Genomic DNA, 25,023 nt, shown 5'->3' on the forward strand with positions numbered 1-25,023 from the left:
TGGGTCAGCCCAAAGTGGGGATTTTTTCCTTCTTCTTCTTCCTTTGAAGAGTTAGTTTAACCAACGTAAGTGTTGGTTTTCTGATATGGATTCTATTGCACATTGACAATCTGGAAGACAGACCTGCACTGAACTACATGTGCAACACCCATCAGTTACAGCACCCATCTTCCCACCTAAAATCTGTTGCAGAAGCCAACATACTGTGCGTATGTGTACACAGAGACAGAATGGAGAACATCAAATGTGACACTTTTATTTTTAAAAAGTGAAAAAGGAAAAACTTAACCTTTTGCTTACTAAAGAACTTGGATACATAAGCCAGGATTTAGTTTCTGTTCTGAAAAAATGGTTTTCAAAAGTAATTTTTAAAAGCTTTTCAGGTAGGTACAACAAGAAGAAGCAATTTATAAGGGAAGTTTCAGGAACAGCTAAACACCACCAAATCTGTTCCAATAATCTACCGTAATTGTTTTAATCTGGATATTTGGTATTTAGCATCAAGAATCGAGGGTGACAGAACAGTAATTTTCAGTATAGCCTTTCTTTGTATACAGATTCACATAATAATATGGATTCAATCATTTCTAATTTTTTTGGTCCTTTTTAAAGGTTCCAATATATGCAAATGACAAAACTGAGGCATTTTCTCTTTATTACTTACCTGTAAACAATACTGTTTACAGAGAAGGTCACACCATCATAGGAATTTGCAACAACCAAAAAGCTGTCTTCGCCCACTGAAAAGAATTCCCAGTCTAAAGCACTGTGACGTGAACAAACCAAATAGGAAAATATTGCAAAAGTCAGAGAATCAATGATGAACCCTGTTTCCATTTATATTAATACCAGTGGGGGTGGGGAGGCAAAAGGGGCCACAATTTTCTGAAATCAGTATAATTTTTTAAAGAAAGGAGATGTTAATGTTTCTATTATATATTTCCACTAGCAAGACCAATTTAAGACAATATTTAGATGTATTTTTAGAATATGAAAACAAACATAAACATTCCTGGAACTATTTTTCTACTAAAAGAACCCCATGCTGATGTTTTGAGCACTACTCAGAAAAAGCACCTGTATGTAGAGATGTCCTGAAACTTGTCAAACAATTGTGCTGTGATGTTAAGCTCATAGATGGAAGAATTAATGGCAAAAGTGTTGATCGGCGGTACAGTGCTACTGTCATAACTATGACTGTTTGCCACAGCAAGAAATACTCTGTTTTGGATGTAAAAGACCTCCCAGTCAGCGGCACCAAAAGTCTGGAAAAAGAGAGGGAGAAAATGAGATTTTCAGTGAGTCACATCTGTAGAAGGACATACTTTAGAATCTGACCCAGTATGAGGAGATGTCTAGAGGCCTTTCTCTCCAAAAACCGATTTGGCATACTAGGCTAACTAACTATCAGCTTCAATTAACAGCTGGTACAAATCTTACATTTTTTAATGGTAATCCCCAGATTATTTGACTGTAAAGGGAACAGATGTCTTTTCTTCAGGCTGTTTTCCTATTATTGAACAACTGTTGTTGTACTTGACCCATAAACTTAAATTTTGTGATAAGGAATAAGCAACAGAAAATTGTTATTTGTAAAAAAAAAAAAAAAGATAAAAACTCTTTCTAGCTGAACTCAGCTTCCGGGTAAAACATGTCTTTTTTGGCCTGTGGCTTTCTTGACAATAATCTGTAATTGTTTTCCTTTTGGTATTTTTCAAAAGCTTCTCAGTCTCATGCAGAACATTGTGATTTCCTAAGCTCCCATCCAACCGGGGCTGGCTCTATTTAACTTTTTTGAGATGAGGGAAGTTTGGCTGGGTGCTAAATTCTGGTTAAGAATGGATTCACTTAAATTAAACTTGATTCAAGATGAATTCATCATATGTTATGAACATATGAATACATTTTTCTTCAAAAACATTATAAATGTGGTTTGCCAGCCTTTCTCCTTCACATCTGAATCATATCTGGATAATTTATTTTGTTTGAAATTTCCCATTTAATTCTATTCATGACCATTTATAATAAGATTCATGACAACCTATAATGAAAACACCTGTACAAATACAGTTAAAATCCAAGAAGTAGTTACAAAAATTAAATCTTACTGCAGTTATAACAATTGGGCAGAACCTTATTAACCAATCCAATACACAATGTTTAATACCTGAAATAATAATGATGGCAAAAAGTATTAAGCACAACAGATTATCTGGAAGAGTAGAGCATTGGGACTATAACTAGAAACAGTGACCTAGGCCTCCTCATATCACAGAAGTGGTAAACATCCAGTAGCCTGTCCTGGGAGATAGGATGGATCATTTCAGACTGGAGCAGATCATTTTGCAAACATGAAATATAAGTATGTCTAAAATAGCACTTGGAATTGTACTGGGAATTTATTGATAAGAATTACGGTATCCACATGTTATATATTTCTAGACTACTGGTAAGCTATTTCACAATGGTTTCACAATGGTTTCAAAGACAGCCCCAAACAGAGCGCATTGCAATAATCTAAATACACATGAGTTACAATCACATATTTTTCACACTCCAGAACAAAGTAGACCTGGCATACCAAACAAAAGACCATCCTGGTCTCAAGTCTCCATCTACCACCCAGAAGTAAATGTGAACTCATTTTGAGTGAACTCAGTTGCAGACCTATTCCCCCAAGAGTAACACTTCCTCCCTCATCAACACCTTTGGAGCTGAGTGAGAATCATCTCCAACTTGCTTTGGTTCATTTTCAGCATGTTATGTTCATCCAACAGCTTCCAGACACTAGGAAAAGATTTCTACACAAACACCAGCCTGGCCATCAACCTAAGAAGATCAGTGTAGTGGAAGAGGACAAAGTGGTAGGACAATTTTTCAAGCAATTAAAGTACACTTGCTCCTTTAAGTCACTTTTTCACCCACATAAACTTAGTTCATTCTATGTGCACATATCCTTACTGAAAGAATTATAATCGTATGGTTTTCTGTATGCAACAGTATTTGATTCCAAATTGTCTTTATAGATATATTTATTTGTTCATTTAATTTATTAAACTACGGTAGTTACGAATTGTGATTCATATATAAAGGGCTCCCCTGATAGCCAGTATGTTTTAAAACACTGCCATATGAAAAAAATCATTTGAAACAGAATAACCTTTAAAATAGATAGGTAAACAAACAATCTTTAAAAATGGAATATAAAAAAGCTAAAGAACAAAAATATTTTAATGGCCTATCTAAAGCTAAGCAAAGGTGGGGAAAAATATATGATTTCTTATGGAGGTGATATTGAACAGAACTTGTTAGAATCAAATAGAAACAGCCTAAAGGACAGAGCTCTTGTTTTATATGTTCAATCCACATCCCCCATTATGCATATTTATATACAATGGATAAAAAAAAATTAATGGTTTGATCAGAACTTTGCTTAAGCATTTAAAGAAGCTGGTTTTTCCATTGTTATATCTTACCAAGATTGACTGGAAAAGCTGGAAACCCCCATTGAGCCAAATGTAGATGTTAGAATAAATCTTGGTTGATGTTCCATTGAATGTATTGGCTACCACCAGAAAGGAATAAGGACCAATGGTGAAAAATTCCCAGTCATAGGCTCCTGAGGTAGGAATAGTTTGATTGGCTTCAAAAAGCCTTCTTCTAGAGTTCCATCTATATACGACACTATCGATATTGTGGTTATCACCTAGAGAAGAGGAAGGAAAGGATAATATGAATGGATGTGATATAGAAACATGGTAAAACAGGAAGAGATGAAAGATGCACAAACATAATACTACCACTGATATTAGAGGTATTTATTACTACATTTTATTTGAGTTTTGGAAATTAATTTGATGAGGAAAGTCAATCCAGAACTTGGAAATGAAAAATAAAAAGAAGAAAAGAATGATACATGTAATGAAACAATGGTTTATTCTTAAATGAAAAGCAGAATGTATCTTGGTTATTTTTCAAGTTTTCTTCCATTTGCTCACAGGTTTAAATTAGCCAAGGATATCTGAGTTGTGACTTAATTAGAAACCATAAATTTAAATGTGTAAATGAACAATTAGATCTCTTATCCAGAGCCAGTGGTGAAACACAAGAAGGAAGAGGGAAAAAGGAACCAGACAATTCTGAGTTTTGTAAGCATGGTGTTAAAAAGAGCCGTGCAGTGATTAAAATGCAGTATTGTAGGTTAATTCTGCTGACTGCCAGCAGTTTGATGCTCACCAGCTCAAGGTTGACGCAGCCTTACGTTCTTCCGAAGTTGTTAAATTGAGGAGCCAGATTGTTGGGGGCAATATGCTGGCTCTGTAAACAGCTTAGATAGGACTTTAAAAGCACTGTGAATCAGTATATAAGTCTAAGTGCTATTGCTAATTCAGTCTATTATAGAACAATGTGTTTCCAAGAAAATACCATTGTGGACAACTTTGTAAACTAAGTGCTAATTTAAAAATGGAAATGCTTTTTCTGTCTCCCAAACCTATAGTGATTTGTAAGGAAAAAAGAACATGAGTGATAGGGGAGAGAGAAAAAAATGGCATGCAAGGATTAGAGTTAAAACTTTTTAATCAGTTAAGCAAAAGATGTTAATTATTTTCCCTAACTTATTTGTTTCTGTAAAAAATGATAGGAAGAACAGCTAGTACCTGACTGATATGATACATTTTACTTTCACACCATCCTTACTTACTTCATAAAACTGAAATACTTTTTTTCGCATGTAACACTTTCCATAGCTATATAATTTCTAAGTACATAAATCTTATTAGAGGACATTACAATTACGTACTTTAACATGATAATATTATCTCAGCAAACCACTTGGTGGCAGTATATTCTTATTTCAGAGATCAGATAGTTCCACAAACAAAATTTCTGTTTTGTTTCAGTGGATTCTACTTGTATTCCAAACAAATTTATTCCAAAGAGATTAGACAAACTGATGGAGAGTAAAGCTGTCAATGAGTATGAATCATTTATATGTTGCCTCCAGAATCAGATACCATGTTTCTGAATGCTGCCTCATAAAGTAGGATTTTGATTTCCTTTGTTCAGTCGTGTCCAATTCTCAGAAACTGCCTAGACAAGTCTTTACAGTTTTTTTTTTTGGGCAAGAGTCTTCAGAAGTGATTTGCAATTGCCTCCTTCCTATGCTGAGAGAAAATGACTGGCCCAAGATCACCCAACTGGCTTCATACCCATAGCAAAACCATAGCATTTTGTAGTCTGAATCTTAACTAATGTGCCAAAATAGCTCTTTGATTAAGATAGAAATACATAAATAAAGTAAAATTCTAACTCGCTGCACTGTTTCGGGGATGTCCATTAAGTCTCAATGTTTGCTAAAACAACAAGATGAAGGTTATATTATTTGCATCAATTTTCATCATTTGAATAATAATAGTATTATCAATATGAATCAATCCACTGCAGCATGAAGGTCATTTTACTGAAGAGTATAGACCAGTGATGGCTTTTTGGTGCTCCACCCCCCTGCACATGTGTGTATGCCCCCCCGCATGGGTCCTACCCCTGTACATGTGCACGTGCCCCCTCATGTACCCCAGCCCCTGCGCATGCGCACGTGACCCACTCATGCAGCCTGCACTGCCACCCTGCACATATGTGGCAAAGATCCAAAAACCAGCTTGTTGGAGGGAGGTGTGCGCACATGCGCAGCGGAGCTGAGCTGGGGTGATGGCTCACATGCCTTCAGAGGTGGCTCTGTGTGCCACCTGTGGCACGTGTGCCATAGGTTCGCCATCACAGGATTTAGACTATAATTTACCACACCAGTCCATTGTAGTTTGCCAGATAGTTGTTTTTTTACAAGCCATTCAGGCTGGTATGCCTGTCCGTGTAGTTATAAACTTTAAAGGCTCAAATCTTCTGCCAATAAAAATAGCGAAATTCCAATCATAAGAAGTGTCAATGAAAAAAAGGAAAGAAAATTTGCATATGCAGATTAATCATTAGCATTCAGATACCTTTTCTGTGATTAGCCACTGTAAGAAAGGTCTCTCCATCAATGACAAATGCTTCCCAATCCCTAGCATTGTGAGTGGCAATCCTCTGGAACACGGTAAATTTCTCTTTTCTGTAGTTCCATTTATAAATTATAGAAAACTCCTGACCCCTTGGATTTTGATCAAGATTAGCCACTACAAGGAAGACCTGAAAAGCAAAGAAGCAACAGTTTAGGGCATTTATTTTGCATAGAACAATCACAAGCACAAAAAGTGTCGACTTAATTCTTAACATAATATGAATTTGCCTTGCAACAACATAGCAAGAGATGCATTTAAGGCTATATATCATTTTTATCCAAACGGGGTTGACTCATTATTTCAATAAGATTCACTAGGTATCTGGATCAAATCAGGGATTCTCCAAGGTAAGCCAACTCTGAATATGAATTCTCCAATTCTTTGTTAGCATCATAGATACAGTATTTGGAGAAACAGGGAAACAGACTAGCTGTATCTGTACACTGGTATGAAATAAGCATGTAAACTTTATAGTTACAATTTAAATGGAACATTTTCTGAACCAAATATATTTTGAATGAAGGAACATGTGAATACATAAACTATTTCATGAACTGTAAGATACACAATTTAATAAAGTAGAAAAAAACCCCCAAAACTATCCAGGAAATATGGCTCAGCCATATGCATAGCCCATCCCCACCCATTTAAACCAGATCCTCACCCCTCCCCATGTGCCATGTCTTAGTCCTTACCACCAAAAGATTGTTCCTCCCTGTTCTTGATTTTCGCTGAAATCAGAATGGGTGCACCCACATATTTTTTTTCCTGATTCCTTTTTATGAAAACTCTGCACTCAACAAAATAATAGTTTCTAAATTAAGCAGAACAGATTTTTTTCCAGCATCTATTGCTTCGTTTTCTTTTTAATAATTGTAGGCTAGTCGGGTAATATTCTCAAAGTCCCTCACAATAAAATAACAAATACAGATGGCCGTAAAGCAAGCCAAAGTAGGTAATGAGGCAATCAAACAGAGGCAGTTTTAGAATACTCTTGCAACTTGTCTACCCAATTGGGATTGTAGACACGTTCACCTTACTGAAAGATGAAAATGATGGAGTGTGTATCTAACACATCTGCCAAACATTGGAGAAGTGGGTACTCGAATACACATTAAAGGCCTGGAGAGTAAAACATATGACAGGGGTGTCCAAACTTGGGAACTTTAAGACTTGTGGACTTCAACTCCCAGAATTCCCCAGCCAATTCCCCAGCCTGGCTGGGGAATTCTGGGAGTTGAAATCCATAAGTCTTAAAGTTCCCAAGTTTGGACACCCCTGACATATGAAGATCGGCTGCAGGATTTGGGTTTGGCTAGTCTAGAGAAAAGAAGGTCTAGGTGTGACATGATAGAATTATTCCAGTATTTGAGGGACTGCCACAAAGAAGATGAGATCAACTTGTTTACCAAAGCACCTATAGGCAGGACAAGAAACAATGGATGGAAACTAATAAAGGAGAGAAGCAACCAGGAACTAAGGAGAAACTCCCTAACAGTGAGGTTAATTAACCAGTGGAACATCTTGCCGTCAGAAGTTGTAGGTGCTTCATCACTGGAGGTTTTTAAGGAGAAACTGGACAGTCACTTGTCTGAAATGGTATAGGGTCTCCTGCTTGAGCAGGGGGTAGTTGGACTAGAAGACCTTCATAGTCCCTTCCAGCTTTATTCTGATTTTCTTAGAAGAAAAAACTTATTTATTTTTTGTATAGGTAATTCTCGACTTCTAAACATTCATTTAGTGACAAGCAGAGTCAATGAGGTTAGCTGAATTCACTTAACGACTACATGATTCACTTAAAATCCCTGGCAAAAAGGTCATAAAAACAGGCAAGACTCACTTAACAACTGCCTTGCTTAGCAACAGAAATTCTGGTGTTAATTGTGGAAGTAAGTTGAGAACCACCTGTATATGCTTTTAGATTTTGATGTTCATTTCTAGCCAAAAGCTCAGGGTCTCTTCAATTTAATCTCATAGTTGGTTTTTAAAATTAGGAGTTTTCTGAATAGGTCATAGATTTGTTTATGCTAACCAACCTTTAGAAGTGCTTATTTTTCAGTTCTTTCTACTGAACCAGTTGAGTACTACGCTCTTCTGAATATTGATCCTGAACATCTTCAGTAAGTTTCCCATAAAAATTAAGGCTCCAACTTGTTGCAATTGTTTTCCATCGCAGAAAATGCAACTTCTATTTTGTCTAGCTTTGGAAAAATTATTCAACAACAGTTTTGATTTGTTCAAATTAAATAAAAAAATGTTTAATTTAAAATAAAAGAATACACAATTTACATAGTACCTTTTTTCCCACAGTGAAGAATTCCCAGGACTGAGCTTGGTAGGTGGGGAGATTTTGGTAAGGCACAAATTTTTCATCAATCCATTTGTAAATGGTTGATCCAGGAGGAGTGAAGCGATTAGCAGTAGCTACAAAAAGACCCACCGTAGGGATGACAAAGATCTCAATGCCCAAGGTTTCAGAATTTGTAGCTAATCTCTGGTATTCTTCCAAATAGTCCAGTCTTTCTTCAACTAAAAAGTGACAGAGAACAAGGAAACCTATCGTCACTATCAAGGCAATGCTATAGAGATGGTGATCCAGCAGAATAACTATTCCTGATATTTTCCCTCTCTTATTCTTCTTCTACCAGTATATATATCTTTGCCTTAAATTCTCTTTCAAACTCATTCAGTTATCCTGTCTTATCTTATTCAAATTTACTCAATCAAAATAAATATTTTGAACCATTCTACTCGCAGGTTCTTGCCCCATTGTATAAATCTTATTGAAACTAGTTATGTTCCTCCCTGGCAAATGTATTTTCAGCAGAATTTCTTGTTTCTTATTAATGCAATTTCTAAGCAGTTTAATTCAACAGGGGGGGAAATTCTATTTTTCTGTTTTACTCAGGGTGCAGGATAATTTCATTTCAATTTTCTCCATGTTGCTTACTGTTGGAATTGGAAATGTTAGTTTACATAATATAACAGACAAGGGAATTCCGTTTTAGGATTTCAAGGAAAATATTTACAGTCCATAAACTGGTATTATTAAAAGTTCAAAGCGTCCATAGGTCAGCAATATCCAAAAAGCATTTTACCTTCTAGCATGGAAATCCATTCATTCCCGGTGCAGAGATGTAGTCCCTTCTGAACAATGTTTAACCAGAATTGGCCACTTTCAGTCTTGGTACAAGGTGGGCGGGAACCCAAAGTCAGCTTCATATCTGCTTCTGAATACCAACAAAAATCAAATGTGATCAGATCAAAAAATGTTCTGATTTTGTAAGAAATGTTATTATAGTGTAGGTCTACCTACTGCATACCATAAAATCAGAATATATATATCACTTTACAATAAATTCACATTTAAATAGAAATATATTTTTCAGAGAACACTTTTGCTGTATTTCTACAAACAAATAAAATAACCCCAAATGCTCTGGAGATATATTTTAAAAAATTAAAATTAATTTTTATTCCCTTTTTATGGATCATCTGCATATTAAGCCGAATCTAGACTTGGCAATGTTTAGATAAGTATAAGTATAATCTTTATTGTCATTATACTCAAATACAACAAACTTGGTTAGATAGACCTATTGATTTTAGAATATTTACTGGTATAGATAACACAACAGGTTTTTCTACTAACTACTACTAACTAGCTAACTAACTAGCTAACTAACTAGCTAACTAACTACTACTAACCATTATTAAGAATCTATACAGATCTAAGATAATGGGTTTTTTTCCCTCCTGCTTTATTTGTTGCTGGCAATTATAATATTCCCTGATTTAACCAGTAACTTTAACTACTCTAGTTGCTGTAATAATATATCTATTTCAATAACACATATCTTTTGGTCTTCTGAGCTTTAGTAAGCAAAAAATAGTTTAACATTCAATTGTATTTAAAAAAAATAACAGAGAGAGGGGGTGATGGAGAGGGAGAAAGAGGGGGAAAGAGTGCATATAGATTTCCCCATCAGAAGATGGAGGTTTCAAATTCTCCAAAGTAATAACTAATCTAATTCTCTCTGATGTATATATGTCAAGATAACTGATTTTGAGAATATTTGGATAACCTATCAGTCATAATTCTACATTTCCCTTTGAACTAATGATGTTAATAAACGTTTGACTAAGTATAGTATTTAAAGTCATGTTCTCTCAACATATAGAACTGCTAATCAATCAAACATAAGCTAACCTAAAATACTGTTTAAACTCAAACTATATCCTACACAGCCAGAAAAGAAATTGCAGTCAACCATGTAAATTATATCATGAACACAACCAATATGAATCTGGGTTTTAGTTCATTGATCCTCTTCTTCCTTCTATCCAGTCCTATTAAAATCATTCAGCATAGTCCTATTTCAACAGGCACTCCAGACACTTATCTTCCAACGAAACCCCCACTCATTCTGACTTCCCGGATATAATTTTTGTGAACTAGTTTCTAGATGGGAATAGTTCCATCTAGAAAAACAAATTGCACACTGTCATGTAGAATTAGCCTGTTTGTTTTGCTGCAATTACAAAGTTGGAGAAGCAGCACTGGCTTCCAAACCCAGGTTCTTGAAGCAAAATAAATACATCCATTTCACACATAATGATGTATTGATCTTCCCTTGCTTGGAAATTATCTCCATAATGAAAAAACAACATGTGCAAAATAGGCCTAGAATGTTAATTTTCAGTTTTCCAGCATTGCTTATGATTGCCAGTCCTCATGATAACAAGGCTGAACAACAACAACAACAAAAAAAAAAACTAAGAGAAATTGTCTTAAGTCAGAGATGCCAAGAAAAACAATAGCTGATGTTCTTAGCAATTATGATAAGGCATATAATTCTTTTGTTTCCTTTCTGGTTGCTGGCTTTCAACAAATACTCATTCAGATTTCCTTGCAACTATATACCTTTATGCACACATACAGAGGATCCTAGTCTCATTATTCGATGTGCTTTAATGTTAATGTTTTATAAGCAATAGCAGCTAGTCTTCCTGGACAGTTAGGTTTTGGGAGTGCAGTTCAACACATTTGATGTTATCCTAAGAACTCCCACAGGTACTCTTCTGATTCTCAAAATACTCATTTGCTACATGAAATGAAGGGAGAAGGTGATCTGAGGATATGAATTTCTGATCTTAAGTGAATAATGGTCCTTCCACATATCCTGCAATGCAGTCAATTTTCTGAAGTTCAATTCAGGCTGTATGGCATTGCAGATGGGAGGGGTGGGAGGAATGAAAGGAAGAAACCATCTAGATCAGGGATGGGGAATATTTCTCAATTTAAGTCAGCCATGGATTTCATGAACTTATGTGTCAGTAAGACCAGGGCATCTGTTTTAGGCTGGCATATGACATTGCAGGAAATACACAGGCTTTGTTCATAAAACATTAAACCTTATTGTGGTTTGCTGGTTTTGACTTCATATAGGCTTTGGCTTAACAGACTATTTGAACTCAGTCAGTTCTGATTTACTGTGATTAAACAATCCATGTCTTAGCACAGTAAATAACTTAAGCCTCTACCTGGAAGTACTCTGGATCCCCCACCTTCACCTGTAATAGCTATGAGCTATTATGTATTTTTTACCACCCAAAGTTTTTCTCACAGTTCTGGGGAAAAGAGATTTAGGCACTGTGATAAAAGTAAAGCTGCGCTCAAGCCAAACTGAACACCAGAATGTTAATGTGGTGTAGTTTCCTTGGCAAAAAGTGCAAAAGTGGTTTACCATTGCCTTTGCCTTTTTCTTGCTTACCCCCGGGGATTCTCGCAGTGGTGGCTCATGCAAGTACTAGCCAAGTATTGATTCTTTTTACATTTTTAAAGATCATACCTGCTATTGAATACCTGCTGTTAATATCTGTGCTGTACTTTCCGTAAGGGTGATGTAGATTGTCAGCTGATTCAGAATGCAACAGTGATTTTAGTAGGGCTTTACTCCAGATATTAACCAACTTCTATCACTTACAAAAACCTTCGCTCTTTCCCGACAACTTGGTATAATTTACATTGTTGTTCTTGTATGTCATTTTAAATACAAGCTGGACAACAAACCACCTGAAAACTGTGTTTTATTTTACTAACCGTAAGGGTATTTCAGAAGCTCATTGCCTTCAGATTTCACAGGCAGATCCTGCAGAATTTGGGGGATGGACAGCACTGCTAGATTAATATTCATGCCAGTGCACATCCTTGAAGTAGCATCAGATCCTGGCAAGAGGACTAGCTGCCTTATCAAGCCCTGAAAAGAGAGGAAGAAAAACTATGGAATCAAATATCAAAAGCTCTTCTGGGGACAATAGTTGATGATTTTCCACAGAGGATAAGGAGGACAGAGTTTACATCAGCCTAGAAGCTAACCTCTGACCTTAAAGTCCAATCCCTATTTCCACATGTGTTAGACCATAAGAGAAAAATATTTTTGATGCATTAAGAGGCACAATCTTTCTATTGCTTCATGTGCTTGGAAACAGAGATCAGCTTCTCAAAACAAAATTCAAGGCTGGGCCAGAAAGCTGCATTGCTAATTCTTTTATAAAAATCACATTGTATGTTTGCATTGGCCTTTGTTTGGGGCTGAGATCAAAGGACTTGCTTCTTGTCATTATGAGTAATGGGTCACCTACCAGCAATGCCCCTCTGGATACCACGTAGGACAAACAAACCAGACTTTGGACAAAAGAATTAATGGAAGGAAAACATCAGGATTCAAAATAAGGACAAGGAAATAACAGAACAAAATAAATTAAGGAAGATGCAACTTCCATAACCTCCAAACATTCTATTACCAATCTCAGAATAGCCATTTGGATATAAATAAATTACTGCAGCATAACTGAGCAAGAGACAATGGAGCTTAAATATATAAACAGGTTTTAGGTTATCTAAGAATGCCTGAACAAACACAGTGGTTTTAACATATTACCATTGTTAATTGCTAAGGCAATTTTAATCTGTCTCTCATATGCATAATCATCCTTTTTCCCTTCAATTTTCCCCAATTGGCCCAATATATTTTATATTAATTAAGCCCATCCCTGCATCTGATGATGTGAGCTGCAGTTCACAAAAGCTTATACTTTACTGCATAATAACATGTGTTAGTCTCAAAAGTTGCTATAGACCTTTCTGGTTTATGGGTGATAGATAAACCAATAGATAATATAAGGGTGATGATTATTATCCTTTGAGGCTTAACTCAGAAATAACTGAGAGGCTTATCCTGAACTAACATTGTATTAGCAAGACAGCACTTTCAGGGTTACATATTTATTATGATACAGAATTGCTTGAATTGCTAACCGATTTCCCGCAGTAGCTGAGGGCAGATGTTTTGGTCTCTTCCAACTAAATAATCCAGTGTAAATTAAATTAACAAAAAGGTTTAGCTTCAGGGTCCCTGCCTCTTCAAGTAGAATCCAGAGCACCCTAACAATAGGTTAAATATGATGCTGACTACCCCACACCACTTGTACACCCTTAATCAGGAGTGATACTTAAGAGCCGTAATGGTGCATTGGTTAGAATGCAGTATTTTGGGATAATTCTACTGATTGTTTGATTGTCACTGGCTCAAGGTTGACTCAGCCTTCCATTCTTCCGAGGTTGGTAAAATGAGGACCCAGATTGTTGGGGGCAATATGCTGATTCCATAAACCACTTAGAGAGAGCTGTAAAGCACTGTGAAGGGGTATATAAGTCTAAGTGCTACTGCTTTAAGATTTTTGTTCATCTGGAAAATTATCAAAGAATTTACAGATATATAACCTGAACCCTTTTAATATTTTTCTCTCAATAGAATTCTGTCAAAATTTCAGTCTTTTAGGTCTCATTTTGTAATTCTCTGTGGACTAGTGCTATGCTCCAGCAAATTCTGGCCTCGCTGTAATATTTTCTTCCAATCACTTCTAGTGAGCACAAGTGAACAGACATGGTGAATCTATCTGCATATTAATTCTCAGTATATTCAAGCTTGAGATGGCTTTTTGAAATCACAGCCTGAAGTAAATCTGTCACTTAAAAGGGCAAGATAAAAACAGTATAAATCACTTCAGCTACTATTTTTTCACATGTTCATTCTACCCATTTTTACAGAAGTTTTATCTGATAACTATAGAGAACACTTCAATTAAAATGGTTTAAAAAGGAAATAAATGACCGTTGAGCTAAACTGCAAAGCATTAGGAAGAAAAAAGGATTTTTTCAACAAGGAATTATTTGAAAAAAACACAATATGGTTTTCTAAATGCAGAGGAATTTGGTTGTTTACAAAAAAAATTTCTTCTGCTGTAGAATTTAATATAGAAACTACTACAATATCCAATTTAGACTCCCATAACAAGAAAACTCCAGTCCACGGCAGGGTCATTTGCATCTTTAAAAATAAACTGAAATAAATGAATAAAATACTGCTGAAATAAATGAATAAAAATTGAATGAAAACAGAAGGGTATCTCCTTCCCCAATTGTGCATGCACTTAGAGATCCCTGTTCCTTAATTCTTACCTTTCATTCACCCATCTGAGTTACTTCTCTCTTTCTCTCTCTCTCTCTCCCACTCTCCCTCCCTCCCCCCCCTCTCTCCTCCCCATGGTAAATGGCTAGCCCTTGCCTGTTTCTTAGGGCTGAGAGAGAGTGACTGGCTCAAGGCTCATTCCTAAGGCAGGAGAACAACTCAAAAACTCCCTGGCTTTTAACCACTATACCAGTGATGGTGAATGCGCTCATCTGGGGCGCACATGCTTGTTGGGGATGCACATGCTCGTCTGGGGTTCACACGCTCATCTGGGACACAACCCAGAAGAGGAGCTGCCCAGGGGGCAGGCACACACCAGGAAATGAACTTCCGGTTTCCAGCGCACAAATGCATGCTGGCATGCTTACACTGGAAAATGGAAGACCAGCTCTTCCAGTTTCCAGCCCAGTCGCACACACAAAGGCTAGCTGATCAATGTGCACGCATGGGCACCAGAAACCCGGAAGAGGAATGGGCAATGTCACGCATGCCAGGCGACATGGCATCGTGTGTCACTTCAGGCACATGTGCCATAGGTTCGCCATTACAGCACTATACCAAGCTGGCTTTCTTCTCAGAGTTCTAGTAAAAAGTAATTTAAACTCATAAGATTCTAAAACCCAAATCCCAAGGCTGTTTTGTATATCATTACAGTTTAGAGCATTATGCACCAGTTTGTTACATTTATTGTTAAATTCTGTTAATTTAGGTAATAGGTAATCTGTAAGGACAATGCTACCTTTCTGCATTGTTTTTCTTTTCTATATATTGATGTCTCTTTTCCTCTCTTCTTACACTTCCCCTGATGTCCTCCCACATTATGCCCTATCTTTCTTATAAAGAAGGGCCCAATTAATCTCTTGCTTACTTTAGCAGAATGCAAGTAGCTATCATTTCATCACATGTCTTTGCCTAGCCCTTCTTCAGAGCCGTTCTTATGGTACTTATTATCCTTCCGCCACCAGGTAAACATATTTTAATCTGCTCAATTTTTCTATTATACCAATGACTTCTATATTTATGTATTCACTTTGTTTGTATCCACCTTTATTATTTTTTCAAATAACTCCGAACAGTGAACATATCCAATACACTTTCCTCCTTCTATTTTCCTCACAGCTCTGTGAGGTGAGTTGTGAGAAATCGTGAATCAAGATCACCCAGCTGAATTTTGTGACTTTATGAGCCACCTGGGAATTTTATTAAGCTTTGATAGGTTTTAAAGGAATAATGAAGTATCTTAGGAGAACTGGTTCCACCATGTTTTATACCTCTGTTTCCTTCTAATCTCAGATGCATTGCTTTGACTTTTGGATATCTTTAAGTGATATTTGCAGTGATGTTTCAGTATTTGGGTGACTCCCCATTGTTTTGTATGCTTATCAGCAAATGCCATCTTGACCATTTTTACACTATCCCCGCTAAATACAAGCCTATCTTGGGCCAAATAAGTTTAGAAGAAGAAATAAGTTTATCTTTTGCTCAGTCATCCTCCCATTGCTAATCAGAGAAGGTACCTATGTTATTTGTTGCGAAATCTGTTCAGAAGGTTTGTTGCTGACTCATCTGAAAAACGGGCAAAAAAGAAATAACCAGTAATCCCTAATAGAAGAGAAGCCCTTCTGTCTGAAGGATCTGCAATTTATTTGGAAACACAGAGGAAAGTTATAGTGTTCTTATATGACCACAGTTTGGGTTCTGAAAAGAATAGAGCTGTTCATTTGACCTTGTGCAGAATTTTGTCTACCCTGGGAGTTTTATGGTGTCTGAAGCAACTTAGAGCTGAGGAGAAATTTCCTGACAGTTAGAACAATTAATCAGTGGAACAGCTTGCCTCCAGAAGTTGTGAATGCCCCAACACTGGAGGTCTTTAAGAAGATGTTGGATAGCCATTTGTATGAAACGGTATAGGGTTTCCTGCCTAGGCAGGGGGTTGGACTAGAAGACCTCCAAGTTCCCTTCCAACTCTGCTATTGTATTGTATTGTATTGAACACAATGTTCGTTATTGCATAAATTTAAATACCTATAGATAATATGGAAGAAGGGAGAAGAAAAGATCAGTTTATTTGAATAAAAAATCCACACAAGAGAGCATGTGAAGGGAGCTCAAGAATTGTACGTAATACGTGAAAAAGAAAGACAAAAAATGGGCAGTGAGGTAGGCTTTAAAAGCTTTACATGATAATTACGGCTAGTTAGGAACCCTACATGGGAACTGCTCTGATTTGTACACTGGATTTCATCCTGATTTCTATTTCCAACGTTATTCTGGGAACTATATTTTCATAGAGGGACTTTGAACACCTAACAATTCCATAGACTCTCATTGAACAGCAGCTTTTGGAGGAGCTTTGGCAGAAAAACATATGAAATTAAAATAAATGGATGGGGGGGAAATGCAGTCCAAATATAATAAGCAGAGGTAACCTAAGTACCTAGAATAGTCTCTTCAGAACAATGAGCATTAGAAGTTATACTTACTGTAAAGAAACCTTTTCTTCTTCTTCTATTTCCTATATAAAATCGACTTCCTGTCATAGACAAGAATGTTGGAAAAGCAGTATCTGCAATCCTAAAATAAGTGAAAAAGGAAGCTTAAGTGAATCAATGAATGCTAACGATGAAATCAAATACAGAATGAGTGCATTCTGATTTAAAACTCATGTTGACTTAATTTTCTTGCATTACGTTCAGTCTTCTTTCTTTCTGATTCTCTCTGCAATTCTTTCACATGAAATGCGCATTTCATAATGTATTCATTTTTATATTTGCTTGTTCAAATATATATAATTTCATACTGAATGCATTTTGTGGTATTGTTATTGCTGCATTTATTTATTTATTATTTATTATTAATTAGATTTCTAGACTGCCCCCTCTCCCCGGAGGGACTGCACTTTGTTTACACTGTGTCTTTAAATATTTATCTTTTGAACTCACAAAATTGAGAATCCTGTGATAATAACACAGCTAGTACAGTAGTTCATATGCATGTGTGGGAACTATCAGACAATCTGCATTTAATTGCCAATCAAATTAATTTTCTCCTCCTTAGAGGGCTTCCAGTTGTGTGGGACTATTCTACAAAAGTGCCCATGCCTATTCAATGACATATTATATTTTTAATGTCCCTACAACATTTTTTGTTTGCCATTCTTTGAAAATCCTGAGCTGACCAGACAATGACCAGACAAGTACATTAAGTATACTTAATGTACTTCACATAACATGATGCCTGTAATTCAGGGTATTAAGGATTAGGATTATTTGGGGGGGGTGGATTCATCACTGTAATACTCACATATTCATATAGATTTTTCCTTGCCTTAAAAATGTTCCTGCTATGAATGTAATTGATATGTGTATCAGTGCTCCTTGATTACTCTAACAGAATTGTGACATCTATTTCTTACGTCTTTAGTTATCTACCATATTTGCAACTGCATTTTCTAGATGATAAAGGATTGGGATGCTTCTTTGGGATATATGGGGAGTTTGGGGGGAGAACCTGTGATACTTAGGTGAGAAATTAGCTCTGCTGGAGAAATCAACATGAACCAAATGAACACCCAGCTGGGGTGTGCAAACCCCTTGCAGCCCTAAACTCAGGGGAGGTGGTTAAGGTTAAATTACCCCTGAATTGTACGTGCTTCACGTACACATCTATGGGGATGCTGCAGTCCACAGTGAGAGAGAAGGAGCCTTGAGATACTGCCAATACAAGCGTATGCCACTGGTTGTCCGCCAAAAAGACATCCCGAAAAGTAATTTGTGTCTGCCAACCATTCAAAAGGTCTCTGCTCCAGAAGAGAAAGTGCAGTTTACTCTGTGAATATCGGAGTCCTAGTTGCAGCGTGTCACTGTTTTCATCCAAAACTGTGAAGATGTATTCATTTCTCTGAAAACATAGTTAATGAAACCAGTTAGTCTGGAAAGGCAATATTTCCTTCTAATAGCTTTGGCATAGTTAGAATGCAGTAAAGCTGCATTGACTCAGAGGATTAAAAATATATATAACAATTATTGTGACATTTCTTAAACACTGTGCATATATAAAAGGCCCTGATGCAATTTACTGGAATTCCAGTTGTGCATATGCCCTATATAATGACCATTTTTACTCCTTTTTATTCACATCAATCTTCCTAATAAATCATAATTTGGACGAAGAATATTGGAGCCTGAAATGGATAGAGAGAAAGGGATAGAGAGAGAGAGTGTGTAGATAGGTAGGTAGGTAGGTAGGTAGGTAGGTAAGTAGGTAGGTAGGTAGAGGGATAGAGAAAGAGAAATACAGTAGGTAGGTAGGGAAAGAGAGAGAGTAATTAGGTAGGTACCGTAGATAAAGGGATAGAGAGAGAGAGAAATGCATATATAGAGAGAAATACAGTAGGTAGGTATGGAAAGTGTGTGTGTGTGTGTGTGTGTGTGTGTGTGTGTAGGTAGGTAGGTAGGTAGAGAGAGAGAGAGAGGGATAGAGAGAGAGAAATAGAGATAGAGAGAAATACAGTAGATAGGTAGGTGTTTCTGCTGGCACAGTACTTGATCAATGTAATTCTCATCATCAGTTAAAGAGCTTTCCAAAAGGAAAAAAAAAGTTTTTCAATTGGCAAATCTCCCCCAAATAGCCCATTTTTCATGAAAACGGGCCCGTTTCCCCCCAAAAGGCATGAATAGCCTTGGGGGAGGGGCTTGCAGAGTGCTCCTGGGGGGGGTATGTCAAAAACGAGCAAAAAACGGCCCATTTTTTGAGAAAAAGGGCCCGTTTGTGGTCCAAAAAATTGCATGCATAGCCTTATGGAGGCTTATAGAGTGCTGCTGCCAGCTGGGGGGCAAAAAATGGCCCAGTTTCTGCTCATTTCTGTCCTCCCCAGCTGACAGGAGCTCTCTGAAAGCCTCCATAAGGGTATGCACGGTCATTTTGGTGAAGGGGGCAGGGCTTCGGGAGGCAAAAAATGCTGTATTCAGTGTATAAGATGGACCCAGATTTTCAACCTCTTTTTTGAGGAAAAAAGGTGCGTCTTATATAAGGTGACCAGACGTCCCGCTTTTGGCGGGGCAGTCCCGATTTTTAATAATTTGTCCTGCGCCCCGCGGCGTTTTTAAAAAGTCCCAATTTTTGGTAAGGTGCACGGCCGCACACGTGGCAAGAAAACACCGTGCGGCAGTTTGCAACCGCCACGCAGTGATTTCTCTTGTCACAGGCTCCGGAAGCTGGGGAGGTCCTTTGCAGGCGTATAGAACTGGCCGCCCGCAAAGAACCTCCCTGGACTTGTTTTGATGAGCGTGAGGTGACTGATGGTAGTTTGCGCCAGCTGTGCCAGCTCAAAGTATTGTCAGTCGCCCTGTGTTCAGCAAAGCAAGCCTAGAGAGGTCCTTTGTGGGCAGCCAGTCCTAGCCGCTTGTGCCTGGTGCTGCAGCTGAAGTGAACCCCCAAAGCCCCCGCCGCCACTAGAATAACTGCTGCTGCCTCCTCCTCCTCCTCCTCCTCCAACAGCACCACCACATTTGCTGCCTGGCGCTGCGGCTGAGGTGAAGCCGCCAAAGCTGCTGGCGCCCCTGCCTGTGGCAGCGGCGTCTCCCCCTCCGCTCGGAGCACCTGAGCTGGGCCCCGCATTACCCCTGCCCCCTCCTCCTCCGCCGTGCTTTTGAGGAGCCATGAAGCCGCAGGAGCCAGTAGGAAGGCGGCGGAGGGGGCGGGAGCAGGGAAAAAATGCCTCATGGCTTCTCAAAAGCATGGCGGCAGAGGAGGAGGAGGCAGGGGTAATGCGGGGCCCAGCTCAGGTGCTCTGAGCGGAGGGGGTGGCGCCGCCGCCAATGACACGGGCGGAGGTGCCAGCGGGAGCTTTGGCAGCTTCACCTCAGCCGCAGCGCCGGGCAGCAAGTGTGGTGGTGCTGTTGGAGGAGGAGGAGGTGGTGGCGGCAGCAGTTATTCTAGTGGCGGCGGGGGCTCGTCGGCATCTTCAGCGGCAGCCCTGCCTGCGGTGAAAAAAACTGAAGGTGGAGCAGATCCATGCAGATGATGTCAACGCAATATGACTGGAGGAGGAATTCTGGGAGTTGAAGTCCACAAGTCTTAAAGCTGTCAGGTTTGAAGACCCCTGGGTTTTTTCCCCCTAAAGGGTTAGGGGTGCAAGGGTCTTGTAACTTGACAGCTTTAAGACTTGCACACTTCAATGCCAGAGTTCCTGAGCCAACATGACTGGAGGAGGAATTCTGGGAGTTGAAGTCCACAAGTCTTAAAGCTGTCAGGTTTGAAGATCCCTGGGGTTTTTTTTCCCTAAAGGGTTCGTGGTGCAAGGATATAGACCAAATTTTTAATCAAGAGCCCCCCCCCCCCATCAATGGTGTTCCGCTTTATCAATGTTAAAATCTGGTCACCTTAGTCTTATTCTCCGAAAAATAGGCGTAATTCTGTTCTCCATTAAGTTTAATTTTCTATAACTGATCAATTTCTTCCCATCCCTGGGCTGGAGTAAATAAAAGTTATGAAAACTTCCAGGTGTATAAATATGTAGCAATCATACTAGTACCTTAAAAGACACTTCTGATATAATTTATTCATTGATTTTTACCCTATTGTGACAGTAAGTAAATATAGTATCCTCCGCTTTTATCACTACAAAGTGACTAATAAGCCAGGGTAAAGATAGTTCAGGAGGAGCCAATTGAGGCAAAACAAATTGGCTTTTCAAGGCATACATACTGCATGTTTACAAATGAATTAAAACCCTCTTTAGAAATTTTTCATTCTTCCATAAACATTCTTTCATCATTTCATCAGTATGTATTAGTCTCTCTTGTAATATGGTACAATACTATTGTGTTTATTCACACACATACTCCAGAAGGCACTTCTAAAGTTTTTGAAAGACTGCAAAAAGAACATAATTTGCCAAATAGATGAATGGTAATACATTCTGTTAAAACATGTTATATACCATTTGTTTCAATACAATACAATAGTAGAGCTGGAAGGGACCTTGGAGGTCTTCCAGTCCAACCCCCTGCCTTCTAGCCCAATCCCCTGCCTTCGACTAGATGTATCGGATGCCTCAAAAGCTCCTATAGTTCTGAACCCATTAGTAAAAAAAATATTTTAAAGTTAAGGCAACTGTGACATTTCATCAATAATTTAGAGACAGTTGTTAAGACATCAGGCTAGAAAACAAAGAAAATGTGAGTTCGAATCCTGCCTTAGCCATGAAAGGCAGCTGGGTGACCTTGGCCAGTCATTCACTTTCAGCTCAACCCACTTCACAGGGTTGTTGTGGGGAAAATAGGAGGAAGGTGTGTTGGCCTTGAATGGCCAGAACTAACAGTATTTCAAGTGGATCTGATAAGGACAGAGCAGAATGGAACTATTACTTTCCACGATCTCGATCTGATGTTCCTGTTAATGCACCTGATTTTTTAAAAAATGCTTTTTAGTACTGTTGGCTCATGCTTAACATGCAGTCAAATAGGAGAACCAGATATTTTTCATGGGTGCTGCTGCAAAGCCAGATTCTCTTCTATGCAATATTTGTGTCTTTCATTTTTTTTCCTACCAAGATGTACAATAGTACATTTCTCCCTGTTAAATATAATCCTATTTATTTCAGCCCATTACTTATGTTGGTCTAGAGCTTTTTGAATCTTCTGTGTCTCCTCCAAAGGGTTCGCTCCACTCTGTCAGCTATATATCAGCCAAACATTTGATAATAATCCAGGTCATTGTTAAAATGTTGAACATCGGAAGGATCAGGACGAAGCCCTGTGGCTTTCCACTCCATTCTTTCTTCCAAGGTGAAGTAGGGTTTTTAGTGAGCACTGAGTGAGTGTAGTCATTCAGACAGTGGTGGGTCTATCTCTATTTTTTTTTGTCTTACAACAATAATAATACAAAATCTGATTGCTTACTTAATCTACTTTAGTTAGACAATTTGGAAGCCAATAAGATTCCAAATTGAATTTATGAATACATTTATATCTCTCCTATTCTGTTAACCCCTCAACTTAGATCGTATGAGCCTTCTCTTCACATTTTCATTTTCACCTCAAGATGGACTTAAAGAAACACCACTATCCAACATCACTTAGCAAACTCGAAACCAAGAACAGATGGGATCCAGGTCTCTCAGTATACCTACATTATACTAAATCAGTATTCTTAACCTTAACAACTTTAAGATGTGTGGACCAACTTCAACCTGGGGGATTCTTAAAGTTCCTACGGTTGGGAAACACTGAACTAGAGTAACAATCTACTGCATTCTGCTTTCCCTTCTTTTGTGACTCCTGTTATTCCTAAATAAATCCGAGGGTTTACTTAGAAATAAGGCTCATTGACTCCGTTGGGGTTCATGTATAAATAAAGATTAATTTGGGATTAATCCTTAATTAATTTTGCTTCCTGTAGTTTCACAGCCTCTAAAAGAAAAATCACTTTCAAACCTCAGGATGTTCTCCAGGTTCTGTGTTCTCAAAGGGATGCAATTTTTAAAAATTAAGTTCAATCAATAAACACATATAACTTGTCATCTATGACTAATGTGTATCTCTGCCTAAAGCCCTGAAAATTAAATTTTACAGGCTGCGGCATAATTTTGAGTTAATAATACACAGGTACTATCAAGCATTTGAGTCTACTTTCATCCAAGGAAACATGCTTAAAGGTGCTCTTGTCACTTATTATGACGTACTTAACTACCTGAGAGATTTTGTGAAGCTTGCTAAATTAGTGAGATTATAACATCCAGAATTATAAACCAAATACACCAGTACTACAGTAATCTTAATTTTGAAGAAACAAAAATTCTGCTCTTGGATAAAATCTACTGCATGCTTACCCTGAATTGCTTGTGGGCAGTTTTTATAGTAAATACAATGGAGAATTCCTCTGGGAATAAATCACAGTAAATGAAAACCCGTGATGCTGGAAAATTGAGGAAGCGAGGGTTTGTTGCAGAAATCTGGAAGCCACGTGCTCCTTGGATTTGGATCATTCGTATTCCACTTTTCACCCAGTTCAGGGGAACCACTTCAGAGAGAAGATCCAAGGGGCGTAAGTCTATGCCAAAGAAAGCACCAAGTTAAATGACTGAAATTAGGGGAAGACAATGGGTTATTAAAAGAAAGCAACAAAATATCTTCTAGATGAGTCAGATGGTGGGAAGGATTGATCAGCTATCAGCAAGGAGGAGACAAAAATGTCAGAGTTGTCTTAGCAAAGATAAGTGAAATGTAATTAGAAGAGGCACAAGGTTGAAATCTTACTTTTCCCCCCTTGTTATGCTGGATAGATGGATGGATGGATGGATGGATGGATGGATGGATGGATGGATGGATGGATGGATTGCTGATGTGAATACAGGCATGCTGTATTGAACAAAATAGGGATGTTTCCTAATTTGAGAATACATCACAACTTTGAGGCATTTTTTATTTGGCAACTTTAGCCTCATCCTTGCACAAAGCATTACGCCTAAGATATGATATTGCAAAATACTTCCTAATTTCTGAACATCCCTAAAGCGTTATTTTGGAGAAACAAATATATCAATAGATGGAGCAATTGAACACTTGCTGTTGGTTACATTTGTTAATAGATTGACTAAAATAATTTCTGAAATGAAAGCATTGGTTCTCTTATTATTATATTATAGAGTAGAATTATTTATTTATTTGCTTTCAGCTCTTATGTACCACTCCAGTCTAGCAGGACTCTTATATTTCTTTCTTTGGTAAAAGAATTAAAAGACTAATGAAATAATTAACTAGATTGGGAAATAACAACAAATATTACTAAGAAAGAAACTAAGGCCACTAAAAATGAAAACATTCCAACACAATCCACAATGGGGGTTATATTTTATCCCTTTGCAGAACTTCCTTTAAAAGATGGGCTTTAACCTGTCTGATCTTGGGCTTAGCTCTTTATTGCTATGGCTATAAAGATTTTGGTCAATACATGCAAATATTTCCAAATGTTATACCAAATAATTCCAAAACTTTATTCATAGAATAAAACAAATTTGATGAAGATTCATATGGGGGGAGGAGGAGAGAGGATGCTAAATAGGCTTACAGTTACATTAAAGTCATTGACAAAAAACATCTGGAGAGTGCAGAAAACATGTGAAGTTCATCTGCAATGTTTCCAACAAATCCTGCAGAAAACATACTAGGAGGTCTTCCAGACAAAGGAACAGTCCTGCTACCCATGCAAGTTGATCACATGACTACACAATCCAGGAGTGGTGTTGATGTTTTGGTATCTTCTTTTGCCAGCACTGTTGTATCCAGGGGGCAGGAAAATACTAGTTCATGGCAGCAAATGCCACCTCAAAAATTATTTGAAGGAACAGCCTGTGCTCTCAACTGGAGGAGTTTTCAAATTTACCTTCAGGGAGTCCACCAGAGCAGCCTGTGGACATAATTAGGTAA

General features: G+C 37.8%; 1 protein-coding gene across 1 annotated transcript in view; it reads right to left on the reverse strand.

The window, feature by feature from the left end:
* Window positions 1-25,023, reverse strand: part of TSPEAR (thrombospondin type laminin G domain and EAR repeats) — a 38,613-nt gene that overhangs the window by 2,122 nt on the left and 11,468 nt on the right. Inside the window, exons 2-11 of the mRNA XM_081956566.1 lie at window positions 23,427-23,647; window positions 18,255-18,493; window positions 17,077-17,167; window positions 12,163-12,319; window positions 9,158-9,289; window positions 8,356-8,588; window positions 6,000-6,186; window positions 3,477-3,706; window positions 1,078-1,265; window positions 665-766 (exon numbers count right to left, since the gene is read on the reverse strand). Of these exons, the coding sequence (XP_081812692.1) occupies window positions 665-766; window positions 1,078-1,265; window positions 3,477-3,706; window positions 6,000-6,186; window positions 8,356-8,588; window positions 9,158-9,289; window positions 12,163-12,319; window positions 17,077-17,167; window positions 18,255-18,493; window positions 23,427-23,647 (1,780 nt within the window). The remainder of the gene's footprint in view (window positions 1-664; window positions 767-1,077; window positions 1,266-3,476; window positions 3,707-5,999; window positions 6,187-8,355; window positions 8,589-9,157; window positions 9,290-12,162; window positions 12,320-17,076; window positions 17,168-18,254; window positions 18,494-23,426; window positions 23,648-25,023) is intronic.

The sequence above is a fragment of the Natrix helvetica genome (assembly GCF_964273705.1).
Source record: "Natrix helvetica genome assembly, chromosome: 5".
Lineage (NCBI taxonomy): Eukaryota > Metazoa > Chordata > Lepidosauria > Squamata > Natricidae > Natrix > Natrix helvetica.